This window comes from Mustela erminea, chromosome 15 (assembly GCF_009829155.1).
Source record: "Mustela erminea isolate mMusErm1 chromosome 15, mMusErm1.Pri, whole genome shotgun sequence".
NCBI classification, from domain to species: domain Eukaryota; kingdom Metazoa; phylum Chordata; class Mammalia; order Carnivora; family Mustelidae; genus Mustela; species Mustela erminea.
This window is the reverse complement of record NC_045628.1, coordinates 4,964,230-4,990,134: the sequence shown is the minus strand read 5'-3', so window position 1 is coordinate 4,990,134 and position 25,905 is coordinate 4,964,230. Positions and strand designations below refer to the sequence as shown.

At 44.3% G+C, this 25,905-nt stretch overlaps 1 protein-coding gene across 3 annotated transcripts in view; it reads right to left on the bottom strand.

Moving 5' to 3' along the window:
* Positions 1–25,905, bottom strand: part of FAM155A (family with sequence similarity 155 member A) — a 609,623-nt gene that overhangs the window by 11,487 nt on the left and 572,231 nt on the right. For all 3 annotated transcript variants that reach the window (XM_032314869.1, XM_032314870.1, XM_032314871.1), the window contains exon 2: positions 23,313–23,484. In XM_032314869.1, coding sequence (XP_032170760.1) covers positions 23,313–23,484 — 172 coding nt within the window. The remainder of the gene's footprint in view (positions 1–23,312; positions 23,485–25,905) is intronic.

The following is a 25,905-nucleotide window of genomic DNA, read 5'->3' as shown; positions in this document are numbered from 1 at the left end:
ATGATCTGCCCCCAGCATCCAATGGTGAGATAGGCACAGGCTAGGACTTACAGACACCCTGCTTCAGAAAGGAAGACAATAGAAGGGAAAATGTTGTTAGGTCTAAATGAGGCTTGTGGTCCAGTGGCACAAACTCCACATATTTTCTGGCCTTCGGAATTATCCTGTGTGGTTCTCAGCTTCCTTTTTGGGCTCAGAGCTCTGCCCTCCGGCTCATCCTTCCTCTTTTATGATGAACAACACGTGTTTGCAGCTGAGCACTCTCATTAGTGTGTCTGAGGGCGTCCAATACCCTTTCTGCCTTTCATCCTGCCTCTGTCCCTGCCAGCCCAGGCTGGAAGTGTTTTCACTGACATGAATTCTCAGTAACTGTGTGAGACTCTTACCTGTGTCCCAAGGACTCACTCCATCAGACAAGGAGCGCCTCCACAGAGCTTTCCTAGATAATCCCTTTGTTGTTTTTGGCCACTGCTCAGGTGGCTGAGAGGCTCTATGAGTCACACCTCTTACCTCTCCAGACTCCGACCGTTCAGACTTTCTGAGGTGTTGGCCTTGGTTGTGCCGCTCTACCCTCTGTTCTGTTCTGCTTTCTCCAGAGCATGCTTTCTTGACAGGACTTTTTTTTTTTTTTTTTAAATCTTTTGCCATCGTGGAACATGAAGATTCTCCCAAATAATCAAATTCTGGATTTGTCTTGTCTAACAGCTCTTTCAATTATCTCTCTCCTTTTGCATTCTATGTTAAGTAGCAAGAAAAGACCAGGCTAGAGCTGAAACACTTTGCTGGGAAATCTCTTCAGTTCTAGGGCCAAATCCATCACTTTCAAGCTCTGCCTTCCGTGCTTCTGTAGGACCCAGTTCTGCCAGGCTTCTTGATGCCATGTAACATGTTTCTAGTTTCCATTAACACCCTCCTCATTTCCCTCTGAGCCCTGGCCGGTGGTGTTTAATGCCACATTTCTACCAACATCCTGTTCCAGGCAATCTGGGATTTTCGTTATCACTATTCCAAGTTCCCCCACTGTCTGGTTCCAAACTCATGCCCACCTTTCCTGGTTATGCAGCCCCAGGTTTCCAGTACCAAGATGTGGATTTGCTTTCTATTGCTGCTGTAAGAGCCTTGGCTACTTTGACTGGTTCCCCACTCCGGGTTTCACGAGCCTAAAATCAAGGTGTTGGCCTTGACTATCCAGGACATTAGCAAAACTCACTCTCCTGTGGTCGTGGTAGTGAGATCCCTGTTTTCCTGCTGGATGTTGACTAGAGATTCTGCTTCTAGAGGTGACCTGCCTCCCTGGCTGGCGGGTACTTTCCCCATCACAAAATTCAGCAACAGTGGCGGAAGCCCTGCCAACCCTCCTTTTCTCTGGTCCTCCTGATTCCTCTTTCTGGCCTGCAGTTCTCTCTTCTGTGATGACATTGGGCCCACTGGGATGACCAAGGACAGTCTTCCTACTTTAAGATGAGCCGGTTAGGGATCATAATCCCACGGGCAGAGTGCTCTCTGCCTTGTGATGTCATGTGCCCATAGGCATACCACTGGGGGAGAAGACCAAGAGGCCCAAATCCTGCCTCCACACTGATGTCAACATCCCTCTGGTTTCCCGGAGGGCTTGCTCTCCTCAGTGACACCTTTTTGGATATTGCATGTATCTGCCGTATTCTAAAATCTCAAGAGGATATATTTGCCTGTTGTTTCCTTATGGCTGCTTCTGCCAGCCTTTCCATCGGAAACCACGGTTTTCTTCCATTCTGGAAGTCCTTTGCACATTGCTTTGAAAACAAGTCCCTACCCAACTCTCACTTTGTATTCTTTTTTGTTTGGTTTTGTTGTCTCCAAAAAGCTTATATTGTGTGGCTCCTAGCCCTTCCATATAATGTTTCTGTCTCTCATTGCCTTTGGTTTGCAGGTTTCTCTACGGAGCAGCATTTTCCTTGGTTGGATGAATGGGGACAAAAAGACAAACTGAGATTCCCTTTCTATCATTCCCAAAGGCATTGCTAAGAGGCTTCCTCACATCCCTCTCAGGAGCTCATTCAATGTCACCAGAAAGTAGATCCTTAGGTTTTATGGTCAAACACCACCATGTCATGTGAAGGAATGGGAAAACCAGTTGGCTCATGTGTCTGCTGAGAGCCTTTAGTCCATCAGATCACTTGTGGACTCTGTGTTCTCCCAGTCCTGGTACATCCTCAAAACCAGCCAAGATCAGCAGAAGGTCCTACTGGAAGAACCGTGTCCTTCCCTCTGTGGGCTCTCTTAGAGCCTGCTCTCAAAGCTTCCCCAATTCTGTCATCAAAGGTCTTAGCCTGCCTTTTCCCTTCTACAGAAAAAAAATTTGCGAAGTCTCCATTTTAATAGTGTCCCACTTTCTAAACAAAACAAATGGTTTTATTGCTCCTACAGATATATTTCGTTTTATAGTTTTAGTTTTAATTTTAATTTCAATAAGATTTGGAGACAGATGGGAAGTAAAATTTTGGCTTCGGCCTGCCAGCTTAAACCAGAAGTCACACCCATGGTTTGCAATGGTTTACTCATTACCAAGATAATTTTTCGCCATCTTGTAAATCCTTAGTGTTGCAGAACATAGTGTTTCAATTTTAGTACTTCTTCACTTTATATTGGCTAGAAGAGTGATTTCACATGAATGCAATGTAGGATTTATTCATAAATAACCTATAAAAACTACAAAATCAGCACCAGCATCCAAATTCTGTCCACATTTTTTAAGGTAAACATAATAAAAATAAGCCATCTCTTGAGAATTTGCTGCTTTTTCTAGGGTTCTTCTATAAAACAATATAAAATGACAGGTCAAGCTAAGAAATTTAGGACTCATAATGACCAAATCATAATAACCATCTACAGAAAAGAATTAGAATGAGATTTATGAGTATCTGTATACTTAAAATTTTTATAATATCTTTTTTAAGCAGGGACACATTTTAGGTAATTAAGGTAGATACTTGAATAGTTTTTTCGAGGGGAGCAGTGGCAGGTGTATCAGATCAGTATGATGAACAAAATGCTAGCGTGGTCTTGCGTTTAATATTAATAAGCAATCTATTACTTTTCTTCCAGTTGACATTGTTGAGAATAATTATCATTCCTTTACAATCCTAGTGCTCTAAACACATAGCAGGTTGTTTATCCCCAAAGAACGATAAGTATTTGTTTGATTAGGGGAAGGAAGCAAGGAATATTGCACCTTGAATTGTAAGACAATGTTTCAGTGTCATGAATATATCAGATGACAAAGCAGAAACACCTGGTTATATAAAAGCCATTCAGAGTTGAAAGTTGACTGTGCATTAGCCAGAATATAAATTGCTCTAAAAAACTGAAAATGGTCTAAATGAAATGAAAATCAAAAGCCCACGTTAAAATGGGCGAGATGTTCTACAAAGAATTCACTCATTTATTAAGGTCATAAGCTGAGTCGAGAAAGAAATTGAGCATCTGAAATGTGTTGATAATGGGTCCTAAAGTTTTCCAGGACTGTACTAGAAAAACAAAGACTGTCTGCAGCCAGAGGGAATATAATCCAAACAGAAATCTAACACACGCTGTTAAATATCACATTTCACACTGTTATTTTCCTGAAAATGGTTATGGAGACTTTTTCATTTTAAAAATGTATTCTAAGAAAATAGACAAGAAAAAAAAAAGTGATGGACAAAAAAGATATATTCTCATCAAATGTATCATTTCAATTTTCCACCCCTCCCCCAATGAATCCTTTGCTGGTCACCTTGAAGGAGACGTGAGAGGATGGGGTGGAGGAGAACCCTAAGGATTCCTGGAGAAGTCGGCACGCGATGATGTGGCTGATGGCGTCTCCACAAAGCACCGAAAGAAGGCAGGGTTCAGGGATGTGGGGACTTTTGGGACAGAAAGACTAATGTTCCTCTTTATTTTAATAAGTTACAAAGTACCAGGGACTCAAGTGGAGCTTACAAGAGTTAGCAGAGAAAGGAATAAAAATCCCAACTCCTTCTCTTTCTTCACTGTGAACCAGCACCGCTAGGAGATAGGAGATGCTTCTGTGGTCCGACGGCTCTCACAGATGGGAAGAGTGTTGGAGGAACTTCACGAAGCGCATTTCAGAAATCCAGAGAAATTTGTGTAAGTGTGTCATACTACTTCCCATCCCAGGGGGATGTGAAATGTTGGCGCCCTCTCCTAAATGTTTCTGTGACTTCGTGCTTAGCACTAGCTAGTTCAGCAGCATTGCCTGAGAAGTCCCATGCAGAAGACCATATGGTCCTTGAAAAGAACATTACCTGTTGCGCTCTGCTTCTATTTGTTATTTTTTCCCTCTGTGACATGGCACTGTGGGCTCGCTGATTATAAATCAGTTTCATTGTTTAGTGCATATCCCAGAGTCCTTTTTTAATTTGGAAATCCTTGGAAACTATGAGTCTGCAAAGGAAATACCCTTGTGAAAGGAAACTCTATATAAATAATTCTGTGGCTGCGGTATCTCAAACCCTGAGTTGTAATTGAAGAGACAGTTTTGCTAATGCTTTGATCCGTCAGTGTTTTTAGAGTACGAACAACATTTCCTGCTTTTCTTTCTGAAAAGAAAACCAGACTTTCTCTGTAATCACAGAGCACATAGAGAACTCTCCTGACGTCTGTGTACACTCATGTGTGCGCAGACACACATTAATGGCTTCAAGGCAGGGAAACACCCCATTAGTAGACCCTGACTTCAAAAATAGGCTTTCTTTTCAAGGAGAGAGGGGAAAATTATTTTCCTAATTTGATGTACCAGTTTTTGAAACATTAAATGTGAAGAAAAACAGTTGTGACTTCAGTCAAAATGTCTTTACCCAAAACAAATGCTGAAACCTAAATTGGTAACGCTCTGACTCTGAAGGAAAACGAATCTACGAGACCAGCTTGTGGACCAGATGAGAAAATCGGTCTCAGTATTTTAGAGTCGACATTACATTCAACAAGAAGAATATTGACTGGAAATATTGGCCACCTTTATTTGTCTGATTTTGAGCTGAACTGATTTCTTGTAGTTTCTACATTTGAAGTAAGCCATTCAGAGGAAAATGCGGTCATATAAGATAACAATTTTTCAAAGAGGAATTACAGAAACGTTGGTAGCAATCACACTGTTGGCAGGTAGGTGGGAGTTGGCAGACAGAGTATGGGTCCATTTGAAGATGATATCACTCATGGTCAGAAGGCACACTTCCATGAAAAACAAAGTTATATCTTCTCTTCACACATATTTTCCACCGAGGGAGAGTCTGGCACGCCACTTGCCAGAGGGAATGTCTTAGGCAGCAGCACGTTAATTGTTTATTTCCTTACTTAGAATGCCAGGTAGAGCGGCATAATCATGATTCGTTTCACCCAGTGACATTTTGAATTATTTCTGTTTTGCTTTCTGATTGTCATTGGTTTAGGTCTGCCATTGGAAAAAAAGACTCAAGTTTTAACAAAATGCAAAGGAGCCTGACAATGGTTGCTAATTAGCCAAAAAACAAGTTTAAAGTGATTGAGATAAAAGACCCGAGGATCATTCTTCTTCTTCTCCACCTTCTCCTCTTTCTCTCTTCACCTGCTCCTCCTCCTCCTCCACCTTCTTGATATATGACAGGGTTTAATACTCAGTTACCATTCTTCTTTGAGAGACCAAGAAAATGGGTTTCGTAGAAGACCTATTACACTGGGAAGAACGGGAGACTAGTAGGGATGTGTTTTGAAGCAAATGTCTCTCAGAGGCAACAGAATATAAACTGACGTGTGGAGAAGGTAAGCCCCCCGCGTCCCCTCTGCTGGACATCTGCGCTGTTTGACGTGTCAGCCGTCCCACTCCCTGTGGCTGAAACAGCATTCTTAACAATTCTGTGGTGCCCGCAAGAGACAGATGCAGGAAAAAGAGAATGTGCATGGCTGATGACAGAAAGAAAGAAAGGAAAAAAGAAAAGATTGTGTATTAAATTGAAAGTGATGCAAGGAAGCAATAGAAAGGAGAAATAAAAAGAACCAATGTAAAAAAAAAAAAGTCCAAATATTAGTATCTGAAGAACTGAAAAGTAATGATGCATAATACTTCACTTAGAACTTGGAGAAACATTCATCATGGTACCCCACTATGTCCTCAAAGGAGTAAGAAATGAGAAGCATAACACACTGCTAGTGAGAATCTATGTTGTCATAAACTTTCTGAGGTATTTTTTTTTTATTAAAGATTTTATTTATTTGACACAGAGAGAGAGGGACTACAAGCAGGGGAGTGGGAAAGGGAGAAGCAGCTTCCTTCCCGCTGAGCAGGGCAGGGCTCCATCCCAGGACCCTGGGATCATGACCTGAGCTGAAGGCAGACACTTAACGACTGAGCCACCCAGGCGCCCCGACTTTCTGAGGTTTTGGCAATAAACATCCACGGCTAAACTTGTGTGTGGTCTTTCATCCACCAAGCCCACTTCAGTGAGTTTAGGGAACTAATCCCAAAATGTATAGAAGTAAGTGCACATATATGTCCTGAGTAGATGTCTCCTGTAGTCCTGGACTCCATAAAACACTGAAGTAATTTACACTATGCTCATGGACTGTGTTGTTATCCAAACATTAAATTATGCCATACAGGCATATTTAATAATTCAAAGCCCTATTCACTGTGTAGAATGTTATTTTCCTCTTGGTGGTAGATTAGGGTTTTTCTTACCTCCTTTTTGTTCATGCAGATTCACTAAACATTTTAAAATGATTTTTGAGTATCCATATAGCACTAAATATTACTTCATGGAAAAGATGCTGTGGGTTTTTAAGCTACTTGACCAAAATGGTTAGATTTTTCAAAGAGATGTCTCATTCCTTCATGTCCTTGGTAGCAGAGGGACACTGAGCACAGTGTCTAGGACGAGGCTGCTTTGGGCTCTGCCTCAGGGCTTACCAGGACAGTCCTTCTGGGGAAGCCACGCATGCCTCCTTGGTCTCCTTGGGGGCAGGACCGTGTGGTGTGGTGAGCAGCCACAGTTCAGTACCGAGAACATGGCTCACCCCCGAGCAGAGCAGGTGCAGTTTGTTTTGGGAGAAGTCCTCCTCCACTGGATGGATGCAGTGCAGGTGAGCCTGGGAAGCCCCCCCCCCCCCCCCCCAGGAGGATCCCTGGGTCACCTGACTGGGCTACGCCACCCTGATTGCTCACGTGTGGGCACAGGACCTAGGTTAAGACTACTGGTTCAATGCAGGTCTTCTGCAGAAATGCTGAGAATGGGGTGGTCTTTTCCTGCTACAATTTCTAAACTGAGAAGTTGTAATTTTGTAGTTGTTGGTAAAATCAATTAACAGAGAGAAAAGCAGAGCTCAGAGCCAGAGAGAAAGAGTAGAGTGAGCTTTGGAGATAGAAATAGTGTTTGATCCACATCTATACCTAATCTCTCCATGTGGACCTATAGATCAATATACTGATATATCTCACTGATCCATGTGTTCCTATAATCTGTCCATCAACGTATCTATCCATCTGTCATTGATCTAATGAGTAATATATAAGACACTCTGAAGTTTATCTCTGGGTTCCTCAATTAAATAAACCAATGAATTCTCATTTTGCTTCAGTCAGTTTTAGTTAGGTTTCTGCAACTTGCAGGAGTCCTCAACACACAGTGTCCTCATGGAGACATGGTGAGGCCCTGAAGAAATGATGTACCATTAGTGCTCTGCAGAATGCCTTGCCCATACTGCGCACTCACAACTGGTGGCTGGTAACAATCTTCCCAGTGGTTGTAACAGCAGTGGTAGTGACACAGGAAGGTAGCCCCAAAGCCATGGACTAAATCTTCTTCCTGGATTTTATCTTTGCATGGGAAATAACCTGTTTAAACCTAGGGAAATATAGTTTCTCTGTAACCCCTTTTCATGTCTGTGCATTTGTGATAATAACACTTTCCATACTTATAAGGAAAGTTATGGAGATAGAGTGAATTGTCCCCTTCCTCCTCTGTACTTTGTTCATACTTTAAGTGTAATGACACCAGGCCAGCTTTTCTGTAATTTGTTCACTTCTACAAATGAACATGTGTTTCTTGGGTTATGAACCACATCTATTAATCTTTCCATCACCAGCATCTGGCATAATGCCTAATAATAGATGTATGCAAAATGATGGCTCCCCAGAGATGCCCATATCCAAATTCCAGAACCTGTGAACATCTGGTTACATGGCAAAAAAGGAATTAGGGATGCAGATGGAATGAAGGTTGCTTATTAGCCAAACTTCAAGTAGGAAGATTATCCAAGTAAAACTAACCTAATCACATGATCTCTTAAAATGGAAAGAAGAAGTTCAAATCGTGGGTAAGAGAGATGGGTGAACCTTTTCCACCACTGCTGACTTTGAACATGGAGATGGGGAATCACAAACAAAGGAATGTGGGTGGCTTCTAGAACCTGGGAGCTTTCTTAGCAAACAGCCAGCATGGAAAGGGGACCTTGGTCCGATGACAGCAAGGAAATGAATTCTGCTCGCAATCAGAATAATCAGGAATCAGATCTTCTTCTCGAGTCTATAGAAGGAACACAGCCTTTGGACATGTTGATTTTAGCCTGGTGATATCTGTGTGCACAACTGTGAGATAACATATTTGTGTTGTTTTAAGCCTTTAAACACTATGCTTGTGACAGTTTTTTAGGGCAGCCAAAGAAAATTAATGCAATGGGTCCTCGGGAAATTTTTGTTGAATGTGTGAAAATGCAAAAGAAAATACTTAGGAGGAAAGGACATAGAACATACTTTTCAGGATGTAAAATATGGAGGAGAAAGAATATAATTAAAAAAAGATTTATTAATTTATTTGAGAGATGTAAGGGGAAGGCTCAGAGGGAGAGGGAGAGAATCTTAAGCAGGCTGCATGCCCAGTGTGATCTCAGGACACTGAGATCATGACCTGGGCCAAAACCAGGAGTCGGACACCTAATCAACTGAGCCATCCAGTGCCCCAAGAATATAATTTTATATACATTCACCTCATTTATCCCTGAACATTTCTATCTAGCATAGCAGGCATCTTACAGTAAAAGCCAGAAGAGCTAAGACCTTCTCAAGTCAAGCATGTGGTAAGAAAGTCACAGTGAAGAGAAGGTCAGATATGGTAGTTACTAAGTAAAGTCCTGGTGAAAAGGACCAGTGAGCACAAACAGGTGCTGTGCTGGGCTGGAAGTCAGATGCCGTGGCTTCTTCTGTGGCTTTTCTTGTGGTTTCTCATGCCAGCTTCCATGGAAACTTGGGAAGGCTTCCTAATTTCCCTACTCTTCAGTGTTCTTATCTGTCAGATTTAACCACTGAGCTATTGTGTTGGAAAAATATGAGTCAAGCAAAGCCCTGACTGATATTTCACCCTGCAGGTATTCCTTAGTAATCACTGAACCTGTTCTCAGCGACACTTCAATTCTTCCTCCAGGGAATGGTCCTTAGAGCCAGCGTGAGACCTACCGCAACACTGGGTGACAGCCATGTTCCTTTCAGGCAAGAACTTTCATGATTTCACACAAGGAGTCTCCTAGTCTCCCTCACACAAGAAGTCCCCCTAAGGGACTAAGCCCCCTAATCCACACATTTGCTTCTGTTTGTACTAATTGATGGAGCTCATGATTTTTCGATACATTGATGGAGCTCGTGATTTTTCAATACATTTGATGCTTTTCCCTAATGGAAGTTTCTCCAAGCTTTCAAAAGTCATGTCTTTTTGGAAAGAATAACAGCAATGAACATAGATATAAACCATTCTTTTTGAAAGGATTAAAATTTAGAATTCAAAAGCTGTCCATAATTTTAGTACAACTGTTATATGTTACATTTCCTTCTGATACAAGAGTAGGTTAGAAGTGATTAGGACATTTCCAAATGGGAGACTATTTATCTAGAGATGGAAAGTTTATTTGGCTAGAGTTTTCCCCTCCTCCCTCATTTGCTATAGACTTTATACAGCAATATTAAGCAGAATGTACAGAAAGTGGTTAAATTTTTCCAAAACAAGAGTGCTCTAACAGAAGTATCCTGAGAACCACAGATTTCAGATTCAGAGTTAAAAATCTAATTGTTTGGGACGCCTGGGTGTCTCAGTTGGTTGGACGACTGCCTTCGGCTCAGGTCATGATCCCGGAGTCCAGGGATCGAGTCCCGCATCAGGCTCCCAGCTCCACGGGGAGTATGCTTCTCCCTCTGCCCTTCTCCTCGCTCATGCTCTCTCTCACTGTCTCTCTCTCAAATAAATAAATAAAATCTTTAAAAAATAATCTAATTGTTGGACCATGAAAATGTGGACACAGAACACACAGCAACAGTTGCAAACCAACTATGGTTCTAAACTTCAAAAGGAGATTCATGAAATTTACAAAAATAATTTTATCTTACAATTAAAAATGATCTGTAATGGTTAATACTCTCTCTTCTTCATTATTGCTCTCCCTACGTAAGTATTATCCTCTAAATCCTCTCTGCTGAGCTCTCTCATTGCCTTTATAATTCCTTTTTATTGCTTCCTCTCCTCTAATCCTCCAGAACTTTTGGAGTATACAAAATTTGTCTTCATATAAGACTTAGACATTTTTCTATTCTTGAACAAACAATATTGAATGTGTCTGTTTTACTCCAAAATTGCTAGTCATTGCTGGGAGCTTACATGACTCAGTGCCACAGAGGGGACCTTGAACAACAGGAATGCCTGGTCTCACAGTTCTGGGCACTGGGAGTCCAAGGTCAGGGTGTTGGCTGGTTGGTTTGCAGATGGCCAGCTTCTCCCTGTGCCTCTTCACAGTGTCTTCTCTCTGTGTGTCCAACTTTCCCTATTTTATGAGCCTGTTCTTGTGGGACAAACTGTGTCCCCTAAAACTGTCTTTGGAAATAGTCCCTTTAAAAAGGTGATGAATTTAAAATGAGATCTTTGGTGGTGGGGAGTCTTAATCTGCTCTGACCGATGTCCTAGGGAAAGAGGACATTTGGACACAGAAGGAGACACCAGGAGGACTTACAAAGGGAAGACAATGTGAAGACACTTCAAGGAAGTGGACAAACAGAGGCCTTGGGAGAAACCAAACCCATCAGCCTTTTGGTTTTGGACATCCAGCCTCCAGGACTGTGAGGAAATTAATTTCTGCTATTTAAACCACCTAGCCAGTGGCATTTCGTTATGGCAGCCCTAGCAAACTAATGCATACATTAATCGATATTGGATGAGGGCCCAGGCTAATGACTTTATTTTAACATGATTACCTCCATAAAACCCTACTTTCAAATAAGGTCACATTCTAAGGCACTGGGGGGTTAGGACGTCAAGCTATGAATTAAGGGGGTTGGGGACAGAATTGTGACACTCAGTTTGGTGGGGTGGGAGGAAGCACTTAAAATGTAAATCCTCAAACTAAACACACACAAAACAGATAATCACAACAAAAAATGGGCAGAAGATATGAACAGTCACTTCTCCAAAGAAGACATACAAATGGCTAACAGACACATGAAAAAATGTTCATCATCACTAGCCATCAGGGAGATTAAAATCAAAACCACATTGAGATACCACCTTACACCAGTTAGAATGGACAAAATTAACAAGACAAGAAACAAGTGTTGGAGAGGATGTGGAGAAAGGAGAACCCTCTTACACTGTTGGTGGGAGCGCAAGTTGGTGCAACCACTTTGGAAAACAGTGTGGATATTCCTTAAGAAATTAAAAATAGAGCTACCCTATGACCCTTCAATTGCACTGCTGGGTATTTACCCCAAAGATACAGATGTAGTGAACAGAAGGGCTATTTGTACCCCAATGTTCATAGCAGCAATGGCCACAGTCACCAAACTGTGGAAAGAACCAAGATGCCCTTCAACGGACGAATGGATAAGGAAGATGTGGTCCATATATGCAATGGAGTATTATGCCTCCATCAGAAAGGATGAATACCCAACTTTTGTAGCAACATGGACGGGACTGGAAGAGATTATGCTGAGTGAAATAAGTCAAGCAGAGAGAGTCAATTATCATATGGTTTCACTTATCTGTGGAGCATAACAAATAACACAGAGGACATGGGGAGATGGAGAGGAGAAGGGAGTTGAGGAAAATTGGAAGGGGAGGTGAACCATGAGAGACTGTGGACTCTGAAAAACAATCTGAGGGTTTTGGAGGGGAGGGTGGTGGGGGTTGGGAGAGCCTGGTGGTGGGTATCAAGGAGGGCATGTATTGCATGGAGCACTGGGTGTGGTGCATAAATGATGAAACATTTCATAAATGATGAAACAGTGAAAAAATTAAATTAAATTAAAAAAAAAGAAAGAAGAAAAGTGTAAATCCCATAAGGTGAGATGTCACATCATTTTATTAGGCCTTTGTAAAGTCCTAGTGCTGAAGGCTATTCTGAGTAATAGAGGTGTGGGGTGATGGTCTGAATTCCATTCCGTGTGCAAGTCTTCCTAATGCATATGGCAGGGTTGAAATGTGAGGGAACAGATCGCTTTAAAGTGAGATGACGACTTTCTCTTGTCTCCACAGGAGAACATGTTGTTAAAGTGTATCTAACTTCCGGTCCCCTTTTGTGTACATTCCCGTAATGTTGTGGGCAGAGGGATCCAGGTAGAGGCACCTGCAGACTCCCGGAACATGCCGCACACCACCCTACCTTCCTGAGGTGCTTCCCCAACCTCAGAGGGCCTCTCCTTCCTTACGACGGGGCCCACCACTCTTTGGGCTGTTACCCAAATTCATTCATTAGGTTTTTGTCTACCGAGCACTCTGGGTGAGGCACTTTTGTGGGCCCTGGGGACATGGTCAGAAGCACCATTAAGTTCTGGCCCCCACCCAGTTCACCATGAGGCAGGGGGATGGGCCAGTCCCATGAAAGGAAGCGCCCTGCAGCACAGTGGGCTTACAAGACCGGGCCACAGCCCCAATTCAGGCTGTCAGGGGCCTAAGAGAATGACGGATGGCAAGGGGCTAGCCAGGTGAAGGTGTGGCAAAGGGCGTGCCTGGCAGGGATCCAAAGGAGAAGGATGACAAGTGAGCCTGGCAGGGCAGGGGGGTCACAGCACACAGATCTAATCCGGGGCAGGAGCTTAGGGACCACCTAAGGGCATGAGGACTTTGAGAAAGGCATGATCCTTCCCCTGAATGGGCCACAGGGTGAGTTTCTTCCAAATGCTAACTGCGTAGACCCTCTGACTCAGCGAGTCTCTTGGTGCAGCATTTATCCTGCAGATAATATCACAAGCATAGGAAATGATACAGCACCAAAAACAGCCCTTGCCAAACCAAACTTAATAACACATTAGAAATTACCTAAATGCTGTCGATTTGGAACTGGTTGGAGAGTGATACATTTCTAGCCGACGACTGTGTGGCTGGGTGGAGTGGGGAAGGGCCTGGCTTCATTTCCACTCCTTGGTATCCTTCAAATACTGTGCCTTGCCGTGTTTGTCCCCAAAGGTGGAGGAAGATGCTGGACTTCCTGGGGCTTTCGAAGCCCACATACACAAAGAAAGAATGAATCATGGCCAGTGTCCCAAGACAACCCAACACGTATGACCAATTCAAAACTAAGCAAATACAATGTCTTTATTTCGGGTGCGTGTCCTAGCTGCTTTAGTCTCGGTGACATCAGTGGGGTCATGAGGTTTTGTTTCTCCCCGTAGATGCAGTGGGCGGAAATTCTGTTGTCTATGAGGCGCAGAGCAGCGGTGAGCAGGGCAGGACCCAGCGCCCATGTCTACCCACCGTCCTGGCAGACAGCGAAGGACACTGCAGGAGTCACGACAGCTTAGTGAGAACTAGTGTGGCTTTGTGTCCAGTCCCTGAAAACTGGCCTCTACCACACGGCGTGTTTGGCAAAGATACTGACTTTATCTATTCATGGGATAAGCAGGTAACATTGGACCTTGGAAGATCACACTGCACATTGGCCGTGCACATTCAAGATGGACTCTACCTTTTTTAAAGATTTTATTTGTATACTTGATGCAGAGAGAGACAGCGAGAGAGAGAACATAAGCAGGGAGAGCAAGAGAGGGAGAAGCAGGCTTTCCGTTGAGCAGGGAGCCCGATGCCAGGCTCAATCCCAGGACCCTGGGATCATGACCCGAGCCGAAGGCAGATGCTTAAGGACTGAGCCACCCAGGCGCCTGGGGCTTCACATTTTTAAATGATCTCTGTAAGAATTCATGAGGCAGGAAGCAAGAGATCCTATCTCAGGACAATTCTTTCTCTTGTGGTTGGAATTATTTTAATTTCCCTTGCCGTGTTTGTCCCCAAAGGTGGAGGAAGATGCTGGACTTTCTGGGGCTTTCCAAGCCCACATACACAAAGAAAGAATGAATCATGGCCAGTGTCCCAAGACAACCCAACAAAGCTGTTTTTCCCCTCTGATAATGGAATGTCCAGTAAGGAGGGAATGTCACAAAGGCAGCCCCGAACCTGACGCTCACTAGAGGGAAGGAGTGTCGTGGCCAAGTTAGTGTTTTCAGACTCTCTGCTTGACTTCGGGTAGCATCAGCCGGTAAATAAAGAGACAATATGGCACGTTTGGGACTGAAGGTAGTGCAACCAATAGGGTAATAAAGGCAATAAAACTGTTGTCTTAAATAGCAGCCTAGAAATTTTATCCTCAACTGGGCTCTGTATTTCCAAGCGTTCCTTTGGGGAGGTTAAACATTAACTCCGTCCATGTGGTCTTTCCTACACTAGACTCACTCCTGTTCTTGGAATTGGCTTTAAAGTTAATTTTAAAGTCACGCTTAAAAACCGATTGACAATTTTTAAACATATTTCCTTCCACAATTACTTGCATTACTTGTGAAATTTAGCTCATTTAGTTATATGCACATTTAGATTGTATATGTGACTTGTATATATGAGTTAATTATATATATATGGCTACATGTCTGTGTGTGTTTGCATGTGTACACACACTTTCAGATAAATCTCCTGAGGCCTAAAGAGAATACTCTAGAGGGAAAATTATTTTCTTTTTAAAGATTTTATTTAATTGGGAGAGAGAGAGAGCATGAGTTGGGGGGGTGGAGTAGAGAGAGAGGGAAAAACAGACTCCCCACTGAGCAGGGAGTCCGACGAGGGGCTCAATCCCAGGACCCTGGGATCGTGACCCAAGATGAAGGTGGACCCTTACAGCTGGAGCCACCCAGGTGACCCTGTGAAAATTATTTTCAAAGAAAATTTGTAACTTGTTTCAGACAATGACTGCATCATGAGTATAAAGACTGAGTTTCTAAATTATATTAATTTGAAGAAACTGGACATTGAAGGTATGTTCTAATATTCTTTTCCTAAAGCGTAGACATTGTGATTACCTGATAAACTAGAAGTTGTGATTAACAATCACCGTCTCCTCTGGTAATTTCAAGCCAAGCCATCAAAACAAACAAACAAACAAACAAAATCTACCCAAAAAACAAAGAAACAAAAAGCGCACAGGAGTTCAAAATTGAGAAAAATTGGTTCATTTTCGTTTTTAAAGTTTACTTAATGTATTATTTCCTTACATGACACAAACATACATTTATGACCAAACACAAATTTGTTTAGACAATATTTACCCAAACATTTTAGGGACCTTGGGCTTTTCTCACAACCTTTTCCTCTAACACCTGTGCAGGTCTGTGCGTATACCACCTAAAATCCTTGCTAAGTGATCTGAAAAAGTTTGCCATCTCAGTGCATTTTCCAGAAAACAGAGTTTGGCAGTTCTCTTTCCTTCGATTGGAAAACAATGGGCTGGGCAGAGAACATTGTCCGAGGCAGGCCCCTGGCCAGGGCGGCCTCCGCCATTAAAAGATGGCGCCTGGCTAGTTGCCAGGTTAGGATTGCCTCGTGAGACTCAGCGGAACGCCCAAAGAGGAAGTAAACAGCATTGGTTGCTAGCGAAGTTGTTCTTTAGGTGCACAGCCTGATTCGCTCGCTCCTGTACCCTGCTCGCTGATTGGTCATGCAAACGTATATAAGTGTGTAGACTTGCGGAAATAGAGAGAGAAGATGCATCCGAACCAGGGTTCTTGTCATCCTTGTGGGGCGAGGGGGATAGAACATGAGCAACGCTCAGTTTGGCGTGTGTGTTGAACAGCTGAAGACGCGTCACGCAGGCTGTGAGCTGGGGTCGGTCCTCCCTCTCATCCAGGGACCCGCGCTCTCCGGCGGTTGTGCGGGAAGGAAGCAATCACTTCCAGGCTAATCTCAGGATGCACGGATGGCTCAGTTCCTGTGGTGCTAGTAATACAGACACCGAACCAACAGCCAGGGAATGTGGGTCCAGTCTTCTGGAATAACAACGTTCTTTTTGGGGGTGTGTGGGGGTGTGTGTGTGTGTGTGTGTGTGTCTGTGTGTTGGGGGGCTCTATAATCGTCTGTAAAGTGAACATCAGACGGGGCGAGCTGTGTAACTCAGGCTGAGCTCGGAAATGGACGAATTCCATGATCCTGTGAGGAAAGTACAAGGTCTAGAGCAGCTTGGTGTCTCGACCGGCTCCGAGGAGGACACGGGGCCTCACAGAGATGTCGAATCCGGATGAAGCAGGTACACACCGTCATTAAGTAAGATTGCACTTGCTCTGGGAGATTCTTCCTTGCCGGACCCTTCCTAACTGAAATTTCCGAATTCGCGTTCTCCCTCACCTTACCCGCTTCCCGGCCCCCGGGCCGGCTGGGAGCACTTCTGCGTCTTACCGGCCACTCACAGGTCCAGGAAACCTGCCGAGGATGAGTATTTCACCCCCCTGCGTGCTCCAGAGAGAATCTCGGACAGTTTGATTCAACCAAAGTCCACGCTGACCAACTTGCCGTCCCGGTGGCCGGCACTGCCCCTCCATTAGGGTCGCATTCAGCGGTTCTGTCTTGAGCAAGCGGTGACTCTCCATCCTGGGGGTTCAGAGAGGACCAGACCTCGCTGTCAGACATAGGAGGGGTCACTTGTGCTGTAGGTTAACGGGCGACTGTGGGCTGATGTCCCTCGCCGCCTCCCTGGGACGTGGCCTCAAGGAGGCCAGCTTTCTGCTCAGTCCACCTGCAGGGCTCACCTGCCCGATGCCAGGTCAGGAAATGGCCACAGGTGTGGCCCTTGTTGGCTCTTTGGAGCAGTTGGCTCTGAGCTCGCTGCGATCCAGGCTGCACGCTTCTCCCGGCTGGTTCCACGCCTGGTTTCCTCAACGTTCCTGGTCTGACCCCTTCCAGTTCTCTTCCATCAGGCGGGGCGTAGAGATGGAGCGCAGGAGCACTCCTTGAGCTCTGTTAGAATTCCCCGAGTTGGTCTCGGGAGCAGGTTTGTGACGGGTATGCACCCCGCTTTCAGCAAGGCTGGAACTAGCTGAGTTTACCCACAGCTCCCCCTGGAATCACTCAGGAGGCAGGTATCTTTCTGCCCTGACCTGAAGGAACGTGTGGTCTTCCTTTTGCTCTGAGGTGACGGCACTTTCCAGGAGGACCATATAGACCAGAGATGGTCTCCATTAAACTCCGGATTCTGTTAGCCTCTCGGAGAGATGAAGACACGGAAACCTTCTAGAGGGCCTGACTTCCCAAAATTCAAGTTACGGGCAGAACCTAGACATCCTAGCTGCTGTTCAGTGCCTGTTTTCTGCATTATCCCTCTGTTCGAGGCAAGTTTGAGCTGTTGGGAACATGTCGGAGCGGCATTGGGGAAGACAGCCTTGAGGATGAAGACCGGAACTCAGATTGGAATGTGCGGATTTGAATAAACCTCCCCAAAGTACCAGGTTTTAATGGAAGAAGACATCCCCAGCACACAGAGTTACTACATTGTACTTGTTTTTTTTTTTTTTTGTTTTTAAATAATCCAGTTTCGTATTTCCTTATTTTACTCTAGTCATGCCATCTCCCCTCAAATTTCTCTTTTGACCTTATTTTTTATATATTGATTAGGAGGTCTGGGACTATAAATGGGCCTGGAACACAAGCGTCATTTGGTCCCTGTGTTCTCGGGCTCCAGCGCATTCCAGGAAACGGTGAAAATATTCACGCACTGAGGAAAATACAGAAATTGAAGGTGGCGCCGGTGTACAAATTAAAACCTACGGGCAGCTGTTTGTTCCACGCACATACTCTTCTTTAATGAGAAAATCTTTGATGTTATTAAAAAACAAACAAACAAAAAGACACACTTATCAGCTCCCAGTCGTGCCGGAACTGGATTTTGGAATTAATCTCTCCCAGTTGGGAATGCCCTCCAGTGAATTATGAGACGTAAGACGTTAAAAAAATTCCTCTCTAATCTGAACAATATGCACATAAAGGGTCCCCCTTTTCCTCAGGGGGGCTCCCTCCTGCTCCCGCCGCAGGCGACGCCCGCCGGCTGCAGCAGCGCAGCCGCGCCACCAGGGGGCGCGCGCCCCCACCGCTTCTACCGGCTCGGCCGCCGCCGCCGCCGCCGCCGCCGCAGCCCACTGCGCTCCCCCCGGGGACAGAACCAGAACCTTATTCTTGTCACAGCCCAAAACACGAAATGCAGGATTTACAGAGATTTCTCAAAATAGGTCTCCTCTCCGTGGTCAGGAGCCCCCGGCCGACCAACCGTACTTTCTTCCAATAACTTAGGACAAATACGGCCGCAGATCCTGCCGACCCGGTTCCGTCCATCCTCCCAGCGGCGACTTTCCTAATGTTGCGACCACGGCGCCCGCAGCCCCGGATCCTCCGCGACCCGTGCTCCGCCGTGCGGGCAAGCGCTCAGGACGTCTCCCGGGGCTTCGCGGAGGAGGGGTGCGGGGAAGCCCGCGTGATCACCGCGGGGCGGGCTGACCCCGGAATCCAGCCCGCCTCCACCCCTGCACCTCGAAGCGGGAGGAACCGTCTAAAATAGCTGCGCGTTCTGTGCAAGGAGCCCGAGGACAGAACCCACCTTGGAAAGTCTGAGCTCAGCACTGCCTACCATTAAAAGGCAGCGCTCACCCTGACAGCGCGTAGAACTTCTCCCCAATTCGTTTTTCGATCACTCCTTCAGTGATGTGTCTGCTCTATGCTTTAAAAGAAAAAGTGTCTTTCCTTTGTCTCCTAAAACAGAATCAAAATTTAACGAATACGGAGGTACTCTTCTGGTCATCTACGTTTGTGGTCAGAACCTTTGGCCATGACCTTCTGCAAAATCTTCAAAGACAATGAGCAGTGCTAGAGAGGGATTCTCAGATAGTTAAGGTTTTTCCTAAGTGACGGGCTTACTAAGGATCATAGACATATGAAGTAGCAGGTGATCAAGATAAAAAATATTTTGCGTTCAAATACTGAATCTAATAACTGTCTAAATACTGAATCTAATATTACTAATCATCACTAAATACTAATACTATACTAATACTAATAATCAGTAAATACTGAATCTAATAACTGTCACTAATAATCTAATAACTGTCACCAAAGCTGAATCCAACGGCTAAGATGCCCTTTTTGTAAATGACAGGAATCCTGAATGTGAGTCTATAGGTAAAAAAGCATCTCTGAGAGGAAGAACTGAATGTCCTATAATCCCACATCCCTAAAAGACTGGATGCAGAGGATTCTCTGGAAAGGGCATCACACACTACTGGTTTGTTACCATGGAGAGGAACCTTGAACAAAATTGAGACTCCCTCGGACAGCATCTGGCAATGAGCCATCTGTAGGAAAGTGCTTATTGAATTCTTTTTTGAGGTTGGCTTTAGAGGGGAGATCTATTCTTCTGGAATCTGTGCATCGGATGTACTTCCAATAGTGGGAAACCTCCATATTTAAATACGTGGAATTTTAAGGGCAGTCTGTCTATTCTTTAAACTCTTGATGATAAATGATTATATATTTTTCAGTATATAGAATGGGAAAAAAATTAAAACAAAAAGTGGAATTACTGAAGGCAAGATTAAGACCAACTTATTGGTTAATTTCTTTTCCTAGAACTGGGTTTAGCTCTATTTCAATAAGGAAGACATCCTACAGGTCTATGACCATTTGAGAACATGCAGAGTTGCTATAGGATAGCAGAGTTGCCATCCCAGGGGGCCTTAGGTTATCTGCAGCCAGATGGGAAACTAGGAAAAAAATTCTATTTCTCTACTATATTTAGTCCAATTCTGCCTGAGTACCGAGGATATTTCATTCAAAATGCATAAAGGACCTGGCATGATTCATATGTACTCCATCACAAAAGTCACAAGTCACAAAATGGTGACTTGTTTGGATCTTCATGTCTATTTGTAAGAGATGAACCACCAAAAACTGTGGGACAATGTTCGAGAATAAATGATATACCTATAAAAGTCTACCTAGTTCTTCTAGAAGTGTGACAAGCCCCTTGGTCCCTGGGAGTTGTGCTCTGGGCTAATTTCTTCCCAGAAGGATGCTATTCTTGGGGGGGTCATGTTTGGAACCATCATCAGTAATGACAAGCCAGCAAGTGACTGCATCAATAGAAACATCTCTCTCGTCCAGGTCCAGCAGCAAAATTCAAAGGACAGCTGAGGGAGACATTGTGGTCGCTAGTTACCAAGAGAGAGAAGAATTAAGAAGGCCTGGTCACACCGTAGGAAAGAAGCTCAATCTGAAGATTAGTACCTTTTCTGTCAAAAAAAAATTGTAGAGCATCAGTAAAATGCCTTCAGAATTTATTCTGCACATTTTTTGAGAAGCTGAGCAGTGAAGGGAAGGCGAGCCCAACGGAGAGTGGTGCATGAAGAGGTGGGTTCTGGGGACTGAGTGATGGGAGTCTCCCCCAAGTCTTCTAGGCTCCATGGCATTTTCTCCGGGCCCAGGGAACCAACTCCCTGTTCCTGTCTCTTTCCTGTAGTGATGAAGCTGGCTATGAAAAAGCTGAATTGCCCAAACTCAAAGACAATTAAGATCATGAAGGGGAAGACAAATACCCGATGATTTCACTTCGATTTGGGATCGAAAAAACCAACCAACCAACCAGATGAACAAACAAAAGCAAAACTGACCCATAAATACAGAAAATAAACGGCCAGAGGGGAAGGGTGTGGGAGGACGAACAAAACAGGTGAAGGAGAGAGAAGTACAGACCTCCGGCTACGAAATGATTAAGTCACAGGAACAAGGCACAAGAATAGAGCTGATGAATTATAATAGTGTTATGTGGCGAAGGGTGGAAGCTACTCTTGTTGTGAGCAAAGCCTAATGTGTAAACTTGTCGAATCACTACCTTGTACACCTGAAACCAATGTAACATTGTGTGTCAATGATACCTCAATTAAAAAAAAAAAATATATATATATATAGTGGACCTTCTGCCCATGTTTTGCAGAAAGAGATTATAACCCATCTTTAGCTTTCTGATGACTTTGAAAGTGTACAAGGAAGAAGAATGAATATTCAAACAAAGTAGACAACAACCTCAAAGCCTCAACAATCTAGTCCTTCATCTGAAGTTTTGAGTTGTCTACTTCGAGAACCTGGTGAAAGCTCCTGACTTTCTCTAGGAAAAAAATCTAGTTACTTGTGAATGAACCAACACACAGCCTTTACGTGAAATGCCACACGTGTCTCTGAGGTCAAAAACATGGACGCCTGCTGGACTGGGATGTCGAGCAGAGGACCTCGTCTTAATGACCATTTACGGGAAGTTTTTTTGTGAACGTCGAGGAAATTAAGAGGCTGTGCCTGATGAATTTCAGCTCAGATTTAAAGGGAGACGCTGCTGGTCTATTTCCTTCCTTCTCTCCTCTTTCTTTCCTTCCTCTTTCCCCTTTCATCTTCCGTCTCTTTCCCTCTTCTCTCCCGCACTCTTGCCGTGTCTTCCCATCAGAGAGGAGCCGGAAGGTGGTCTCAATGAATAACAAAAAATGGTCGCTAAGTTCATTTACATTCTACAAATCACTTTCTTATGTACAATGGCTCTTGCCATTTGGTGACGGATCTCATGCTTTTCTCTTATCCATAATCTGCAGAGCAAACACACCGGGGGGTATTTGCTATTACTAATTTACTAATGACGAGCTGATTGCTCAGAGAGAAAGTATTTAATGGAAATAGGACAAAAGCCCGTATCTTTAGACTTCACTTAGATCTTCTTCCCACAAGACTGTGCAGCACAGGAAAGAGTCAGTTCTTAAGGCAAATTCTTAATGGAGAAATGTGGTTAACTGTCTCTTGACTCTAAGTCTTATCACATAGACTTAGAACAGTATGGCTGGTGGAGAGGTGTATGAATACGGGATCTAGAACTAATTTGATACACTCTCATGTTGAACATCTCAATATGGCACCCTTTTAGGGGGTTTCACAAAGTTTACATGAAGGGGTATGAAGGAGTCTTTCATGTTTCTCGATACGTATGGTGGCATTTTGTCCTTACAACCTGAAAATTAGCCCTGCCGCAACAGAAGCCGTCTAGTGGGAAGGACCACCCAGCACTTTTTGTACTGGGATAGTGTAGAGCAACGACTCTGATTATCACTTCACCATGGCAAAGGGGCTTGTTCTCACTTGTTTACTCACCATTTAGTAAAAAAAAAAAAAATTACTCTTAGGGTGCCTGGGTGTCTCAGTGGGTTAAGCCTCTCCCTTCGGCTCGGGTCATGATCTCAGGGTCCTGGGATCAAGTCCCACTTCAGGCTCTCTGCTCAGCAGGAAGCCTGTTTCCCCCTCCCCTGCCTGCCTCTCTGCCAACTTGTGATCTTTCTCTGTCTCTCTGTCAAATAAATAAATAAAATCTTTAAAAAAATTACTCTTATTCTTTACATTTTATTCTGTGTCTAAATTATGTAATGCTTGTGAATATCCAGAAATTGAACACTGATATTGGTGTTTGGCCCAGTCTGTCATTTGCTGAAAGAAGCAAACGGTGTTATGGATATTATAAGATAAGATTGTATCTAGCCTTTGTTGTGCATCTCTAACACACACATACACACATAAACAACTTACATAGACGGTTCTTTATGCTCTTGACACTTATTTAAGGTGAAGTAACACAAAACTTCTCAGAAAAACAGCCCCATGTGAAGAAGCAGCATAATTTAACTGGCCTTGTCACGTCCTCTGTTCTTATGTAATGCCACGATGTACACAGCATCCGACTACTGTAAGTCAGATTCAAACATCCCTCATGATTGCTAACATTTTCCCCCAGAATCATCCTTTTGCAAAGCTAATGTTGTGGGTCACGGGCACTCTGTAGATAACGTGATCTCTCCACACCAAGTTCTGAGGGAAGCATGGAAAACTACCAGGCGTATCTTCAAGGTTACATCGATCCGTAGAAGGAAACAACAAAGCCAACCAGCGTCCCCCAGGAAAGCAGAGCAGTGGGAGGGGCTGTGGGCCAGACCCCACCACCCACTGTACCTGTACAGATGAAGCTGGAGAGTCCCCCGTAGATGACTTCATCGTTGTCGGGTAAAATAAACGGACACCTCGTCTGAACCTCCAAACAGTATTGCTTGCAAGGAATTGTCTTTCTGCAGTTAAACTGAGCGACTTCAAAGTACTGGGAACACAGCCAGGCTTTGTAGACAATCTGAAAAAAGAGAAGAATCAAAAATCGGGAGGGATGACAAGAGTTCTGTCTCTAACACAGGACACAGGACATGCTGTACAGGGAGAAGCATGCTATGGTGCCAAGTGGATCCTAAGGAACCTCTCCTTTCCAGAAAGCTCTTGTACACAACACCAGCTGCAGGGGGGGACAGCAGAGCAACAGAAGTCTGCCACAGAGCAGAACATGGGGGGAAGGAGCCTTGAGGGAATGGGAACGGGCCACGGCACTGGAGTTGATGTAGCTCCTTTGGAAAACAACGGAGCTCATCAGAGCCTGGAGTTTCAACACCCAGTGATACAGAAAGTAAAAAACAAAACAAAACAAAACAGAACACCGTAATCAAATGTGTGGTCCCTTGCGGTCACCGACTGCAGTGTGCAAGGGGAGTTGGTTCTGAGCAGGAAGTCGGTCTAGCTATGCTGCCAGTGGACACTAGATGGCGCTGAGTCCCCTGCCACCAGAGCCAGCGGGTGGTGCAGACCAGCCCGGCCAGGCCAGGGAGGGCTTGGGCTCCAGCGCACAGAGTCGGGAGCTGTGGGAATTACATTGATGACTCGTGAGTGCACTGAAAACCTCATCGTCCCCAAACCTGGAAGCATCCAAACTCGGTCAGACCTAACATGCGTTGGTGTGTTTCGGAGGGTGGGAAGGAAACCTCACCCAAACCCCACCCCGGACCTTAGACACACTGCCCGATGCACGTGAGTGCATGTTCATGTTTAGTTACTCTGACAAAGTGTGGAACGATTGTGACCCCATTTATCTCTGTTTTTGAGAGCTATTTAGGAAAAAAAAATAATTGAAGAAAAGATCGTTTTCTATTATAAGGAAATAAACTGCACCTGAGTCCAAAGAAAACAAAGAGGAAAGCACCCATCTACGGTCCAGGTCACTGTGATTCGGGTAGTCCCCAGATCCTAGGCACCAAGGGCTGCTGTTCGTCTGATATTCGGGGAAGATTTCGTCAACTCTGTCCTACCTAGAAACGCGATGGTTTACGTTAAATGTCCGCTAAGAGCTCAGGAACCCTTGCCAACAAGAGGAAGAACAGTACCTAGTGTTTGTCAACTTTATCCTAAGCACGGTTCAGGCTTTCCCCCCCGCCGCGTAAATTCTCAGGACACACCTAGGAGGTAACTCTAAGTCATGTTTTGCATACAAATGATAATTAGTAATGGAAGTAAATTAAATATCCAGAATTCAAACCCGCTTTCTATCGGACTCCAGATCCTATGTCTTCAAAATTATGCTATGTTTAATCTGAAAATGTTTTTTTAAGAAGAACTTGTAAAATCACAAGGAGTTGGTGGAATCGATCTGACATCTGCACCAAAGGGTGAGTGCCTGGCCGATGTCTGTGTGGTGCTGAAATTTTATTCATAACTTCGCATCAGTTTGATCAAAGTGAAACTATTCTTTGATCAAAGGTGCCTCCATGGCAGTAAAATGGGATACATGTGAAATTCAGATGTAAGTCTAGACAGCTGAGTAATTTAGTTGCTGTCATCCCTTATTTATTTATTATATATTTATTTAATTGAAGTGGGCTGCACGCTCTCAGTGGGGGGGACGGTGGCTGACCTCACAACCCTGAGATCAAGACCTGAGCCACGATCGAGAGTCGGACGCCCAAGCAACCGAGCCACCAGATACGCCCATCAGTACTTTATTTATAAAGGTTTATAATAACTTAAAATGTGAGAAGGAAACATACAAATAATTTATAATCCCATAGGTCTTTTGAACACGTCTTCACATAAAAGCATATATTAGAAAAACGATACCGCAATAGCTGAGGGAACCCCTGATTTCTTAAATTCTGTGTGGAAACAACATGTTCAGGTGTGTGTATGTGGGCCACGGGGACAGAGGTGGCAAGTGGGGAAGTGCTGCCTGCTGTCAGAAAGAGGCTGGGAGGATGAGTTTTGGAAGAAAGAAGAGGGAGTGATTGTCCAACCATGCCTACAGCAGTTGCATTGTCTCAAAATGCCATCGGACATTCTGGACACAATGTATCATCTGATAGAGGACATCTGTGATATAAACCAAGCCCTGATCTAGGCATGGCGGTCTCTATCTTGTGATTCCTGGTTCTAATTTCCTTTTCTCGGCACTAGGGGAAGTGGACTGTGTACACACCACTAACAGTAAACCTCCATTATAAGGAGCTCTGACATTCCGCATACTTCTGGGTAGTTAGATGTAGAGATCCCTCTTTGCTCTTAGGGAATGCCCCAGTTTAATTCCAGAAAGTTGCAGGTATTTTTATGGGCCAGAATGTGTTCTTCGTTCTGCCTCCTACTTTGGTTTTGCACCATTTTTCAAAATCAAGTGGTTTCTGAAGAGCAAGTCCCATCCTGGCCCTGGTAGACCCCATCTTGGGCACAACTTTGTCCCCTC